General features: G+C 36.4%; 1 protein-coding gene across 1 annotated transcript in view; it reads right to left on the minus strand.

Moving 5' to 3' along the window:
- Window positions 1-6,000, minus strand: part of ARSB (arylsulfatase B) — a 263,697-nt gene that overhangs the window by 93,936 nt on the left and 163,761 nt on the right. Inside the window, exon 6 of the mRNA XM_006889883.1 lies at window positions 51-121. Coding sequence (XP_006889945.1) covers window positions 51-121 — 71 coding nt within the window. The remainder of the gene's footprint in view (window positions 1-50; window positions 122-6,000) is intronic.

The raw sequence follows: 6,000 nt of genomic DNA on the forward strand, positions 1-6,000 counted from the left end.
CAAATGACTGTCAGCTAAAGAGATTAAGGAGCAATGAACTGAGTACTCACATGGTGCTGTATCTACAAAGTTCGGGTCGATGTTATGCAGCAGCTCCACTCTGGGGGATGGGGTCCCTTCACTAGAAAAGAATTGTGTGAGGAAACATTAATCTGCCAAATAATTGTAATTTTTTTTAAAAAAACTTACTTTAATGAAAGTTCACAGAGACTTTGGATTTCCATTCATTCATAGTTGTACACTTTCCTCCTTGCCCACCCCTTCCTCCAGTTCACTTTTCTCTTTGAAAAGTAAAAAAAAAAAAAAATTATTTTATTGTTCTACAATTCCCTCCTGTCCCCAGTCCATTCCACTATGCAGCTTTCATTCTGGACTCTTGTCATGACAATAATACCTAATAATATATTCCTCCTAAACAGTTCTCTCCCTCATCTGTTTCAATGCAGTATACATTATTTATCGCTTCTTTTCTTAGTTGCCCTCCAACTCCAATGTCAGTCCCACTTTACAACAATGGCACTATTCAGTATTTGTCCTTTAGTGACTGAGATATTTCAGTCAGCATAATGTCCTCCAGGGTCACTCATTTTGTATAATAATTCATGAGTCCCTTCTTTTTTCAATGAAGCATAATATTCCATTGTGTGAATATATCATAGCTTCTCTATCCATTCGTTTGTTGATAGGCACTTGGATTGTTTCCAGCTTTTTGCTATTGTGAACAAAGCTACAATATATCTGCTTGGGTGGCAGTTCTGGTTTCTTTAGGGTATATTCCCAGTAGTGGAATTGCTGGGTCAAATGGTATTTCTATTCTCAACTTTTTGAGAAAGCACCAAACTTTCTTCCATAGTGGTTGCATCATATAAATGATTTTAAAATTTCCTTTTATTTGTATTAAATAAATCTACCAATTAACAACTTGGTTATGAATTTAGAGGTCTTTGTGCAAGCAGTAATCATTTTAGTACATTCTAACAATGATTAAGCATTTCTAGAAGAACTGTTATTTTGGAGGAAATGCAACTAGGATGCACCTTACAGTTAAGAATAGTGAAATTTGTCTCACACTATTTGGTCATGTTGTCAGAAGGGCCCAGTCTTGGCAAAAAGGCATCATATTGGGAAACATAAAAGGTTAAGAGAAAAAAGAAGACTCGCAACAAGATGGGCTGACACAATGATTGTAACAATGGGCTTGAATACATCAGAGATTGTCAGGAAAGTGAAAGGGTAGGCAGGGCTCATATCTGTCTCTATGAATCCTAATTGCCTTGACAGCACCTAAAAACAACAACTACAAAGCCTTGGCAGAATAGTGTGTGTGTTGTCACAGATTTTTTGTTCAAAATGGTTTTCCTAGCTATCAATTTTTACTTTGCCACATGCAAGAGTGGGAACATATAAATAGGGTGTGTTAGTCTATCCACTGGGAGATTGGCTAGTTTTCCCATTCCACCAGGTTTAAATTGATCCAATTCAGCAGCAGAAATTTGGAAATCTCACTATCAGCCGAAAAAGGAAGCAGAGAGTGCACATTTATCCTTTGAGTCCTGAGATTCCTGCATCATCCAGACCACATGATCTACACAAGTGCAACAACAGCCTCAAAAGAGAATCAGAGACTAACATGAGCAAGAGCTGACTTGGGTATGCTGACCCACAGAGTCGGAGACATAACCCTGTATCCAACCTTGTTGGAGGACTAAGAGAAGATCAATGACTGGCAGACTAAAAGAACTTTGTAACACGGACCTAAGCCTTCAGGTTGAAAGTAAAAGGGCCTAAAACACATAGAAGAAGCTGTCTTAACTGAAGAACTGTACATATGAGAAGCTGTCTGGACTGAAGGATGATTGTACCCTGCAACTTGAATTGCAATCGCATTCTACAATTTGAATTGTATCCTGTTAACTTCCCTAATAAGTTCAATAACTGTGAGTACGCTTCTGTGAGATCTGTGTGGTCACTGCAATGATTTCAGACCTAGAAGAGGAGTAATAATGGTGTTGGCATTAGAAGAAGCAGGGACAGTTGTGTGGGAGACCATGCCAGATCTTAAAGGAATTAGTTTTATACTATAGATGATGTTGATGGGGACAGTTTTCCTTAGTGGATTTAGAAGTCAGATTCAGTCATCCTCATGTTGTCTACACTTATCAACAATGTATAATGTATCAGGTTATTAAGTGTAAAATTGGTGGTTCAAGTTCACCAGTCACTCAGAAGAGAAAGATGAGTAGTCTTCTCCCATAAACATTAATAGCCTTGAAAAGCTGATAAAGGTTACCATGAACTGGATTCAAGTCAACAGCAGTGGGGTGTTTTTTTTTTTCTTGTATAAGGCTTTAAAAAAGTAAATTCTATGACCCTTTGCGGTAGACAATGTGCTGTATTTAAAAATGATTGTTCTTTATACCAAAGGAATAAGTTAGCTAGTGTAGACAGCTGGCTTCATACTGAATCCACACAAAGAAATGAGGAAAGATTGCACCTGCCAAAAATGGTGGCACCGACAGTACAGATGCAACATGATTTGAAGATTGTACTGCCCTCAGAAAAATGAAAGTCTTTTACATTCAAACATGGTACATACATTTAAATTTAGTACAAATACATGTGAAATACCTAGATCTTTTTAAGATTTTAAAGTGTACAAATTAAATATATTCAAACCTACCTTCCTGGCATAGTAAACCATATAATTGTTTGATTGAAAATAATTTTTCATAGAAAAGACTACATAGTCATGATTTTGAAACATTTAATTTTCCATTAGGAAAAAGAGACCCTGGTCATTGCAGAGGTGCAGTCTGACTCCACTCAGGTTCCATCAAAAAACTGGACATAGAAGGCACACCTGACATTGTAATAATACATTCTTTTATATTAAATGAAAGCAAAATTCAGTAAGTGTCCACATATTTTTAGTGTTCTTGAAAAATGTTTTACTGTTAAGGACTCAGAATTCCTTGTTCACTTAAATTTGAGTAGTCTCTAATAAGACTATGAAAGATCCCTCCCCTCTATCTGGAAAGAAAATACCAGGTCTTTTTATACTTCCTGTGCCTTTCTTTGGGTCAATCTCTTTCCACTATTTTCAACCCATCCCTTCCCTACTCTTGGAAAGCTTATTGTCATTTATAAAAAAAATCTCCATTATCTTATGTACATTATGCTATATCTGTATTGTTGTTGTTAGGTGCTGTTGAATCGAGTATGACTCATAGCCACCCTATGAACAAAAGATCTAAACTCTGTTCTATCCTGCACCATCCTCACACTTCCTGACACACAGAGCCCAATGCAGCAGTCACTGTGCCAATCCTTAGCCCTATGTAAAAATACAGAAATATGACTTATTAACCATCTCATCTCATCTTCTCTTTAACATAAAATAGCTTCAAATATTTTATAAAACACTGTTATTTCTCAACCTTTGCTACACATTAGAATCATCTAGAAACTTCCTAAAATGCAGACACTCAGGCTGCCACCTCATACAAGAAAGAATAGTGGGGCAGAACTCAGGCAGGACCTTTTCTTTTTTAACTCCCCAGTTGGTTCTAAAGTACAGCCAAGTCTGAGAAACAATGTTTTAGAAACTCAAACTTTAATGTACATATAGATCATCTGAGAACCATGTTCTAAGAAAATTTCTGATCTATTACCTTTGGGTAGTTGCCCAAGATTCTGCATTTCTAACAGGAAGCCAGGTGACACTGCAGCTCCTATCTGTGGACCACACTTTGAAGAGCAAAGTGTAAGCAAGCCTCTCAGAGAGTTTTCTCTAGTGGCTTCTAAACTCTTTTTGAGTTTTCTAAATCAGCAACTTACTTAGATTAGAGTTGATTTTAAAGCAATGGTTCTTGACCTTACTTAATTCAATTACTGGGGGTGTTAAAAAATACTGATATTTGGGAGGTATTCAGACTGAGTTAACAAGGTTGTGTGTGGTGTTTGTTTGTTTGTTTGTTTTTGGATAGAATTTATAGACTATACAATTCATTTATTTATTTAAAGTATATAATTCCAGGATTTTATATTTATAAATTCAAAGAATTGCATGCCCATCACCAGAGCCTTACTTCTTTTTATTTATTCTTTTTTCTTTTTGTGTGTTGTCTAATCAGATCTGACTGGCATAGGAGGAGATTTCCCGTCCATCTCTAGTGGAGAATCTGGTAGATTCGAACTGCACACCTTTGAGATTGCAGTACAGCTTCTTGCCACTAAGACACCAGAGCTCCCTTTAGAGAGCCTTACTTTAGAACATTTGTGTGCCCACTAAAATAAACTCTTCTCATTCTTTTCTTAGTCTAGAGACTGCACCTGATTTAGGCTGTGGCCTTCTCAATTGCTTGCTATCATCTGAGAGTTGGACAATAAATAAAGATGACAGAAGAAGAACTGATGATTTTGAGTTGTAGTGCTGGAGAAGAATATTGAACATACCATGAACTGTCAAGAGAACAAATAAACTGTCCTGGAGAGGGTAAAACCAGTTTGCTCCTTGGAAGCAACTATTTTGAAACACCATCTCACATGCTTTAGGTATGCCACCAGGAAGGATCAATCCTTGGAGAAGGACATCATGCTTGGAAGGGTAGGGTCAGAAGAGGGCAGAAGAGGAAGACCTTGGATTAAATGTATTGACACAGAAATTGTGGCAATGAGGTCAGGTGTGTCAAAGATGGGAAGGATAAGGTTCAGAATCATCTGGAACGCAGTGGATAATGACTAATGATGTGGACCATCTTTTCATGGGTGTGTTGCTCATTTGTATATATGATATGGAAAAATTTCTATTCAAATTCTTTATCTTAAAATTTAACAATTTGCCTTTTCATTATGGAATTGTATGGGCTCTGTATATATTCTTTATATAGTTATGTAAGGATGCAAGTATCTTATTAGATCTATAATTCAGAATACTTTTCTCACATTCTGTGGACTATCTTTTAACTCTTGATGACATCATTTGTAACTCGAGTTTTTAGTCTTGTTATCACCCAATTTACACAGTTTTTTCTTTTAAACTTTTTATTAGGATCAAGGAACTATCTAATCCAAAGTCCTAAAGATTTATTCCTATGTTTTAGAGTTCTGGTGGAGTTCTAGAGTAGTAGATCATAGGGAGTTGCACTGCTGACCCAAAGGTGGCACCGAAGGAGAAAGATGGGCAATCGGGCAATCTCCTGCTGTGTGATTTACATCTTCCCCAAAACCATATCGAGGGTCAGCTATAAATTTGTTCCTACTCAATGGCAATGAGTTTTATAGTTTAGGAATGGTTGTATGCTTGACCAGTGTTGCATTACAGTATGTATTAACTTCTTTCTTCCATATGTTATCTATACATATATGTATATATTTATCCATTCATTTATCGATATTGCTGCAGATAGTGTAGTACTTTCATACATTATTCTATTCCAAAGTTTCATCTGCATACACACAATCAACAGCATTAGAAAGTGTGCAGCATCATCTGATAATTCTGCAGGCCTCATTCTCTCTTACATACTACAACATTGTCTTTAAAAGACTGTGGGTCTACAATTCAACAACACAAGATATTGGTATATATCCTTAGAACTTATTCTTCCCATGAGTGGAACACGGACAAAAGTATCCACCTTCCAAGGTTGTGAGAGTAATTTTATTGTAAAATGTGTGTCCACCTTTTAGAGTTGTGAAAGTAATTTTATCATAAGATGTGTAAATGTGTATCTCTATAGACATCGAAGAGTATAACTGAGATACAAGAATCTATCATGAGAGACACAGATAGAAGAATGATACATAAATAACAGAATGATAATATTCCTATCCATTCTTCTTTCTGGCAAGAATTATTGTTGTGAATCACTGTGTGGCTGTTGTTGGTAGGTGATGCTGAGTCAAGTATGACTCATAGCGACCCTATGAACAAAAGATCTAAATCCTTCCAAAACAATATTGAATAAAAGAGGTGATAGTGGGCATCCTTGCCTAGTT

The sequence above is a fragment of the Elephantulus edwardii genome, unplaced genomic scaffold (genome assembly GCF_000299155.1).
Source record: "Elephantulus edwardii isolate Elephantulus edwardi_28Jun2011 unplaced genomic scaffold, EleEdw1.0 scaffold00082, whole genome shotgun sequence".
Lineage (NCBI taxonomy): Eukaryota > Metazoa > Chordata > Mammalia > Macroscelidea > Macroscelididae > Elephantulus > Elephantulus edwardii.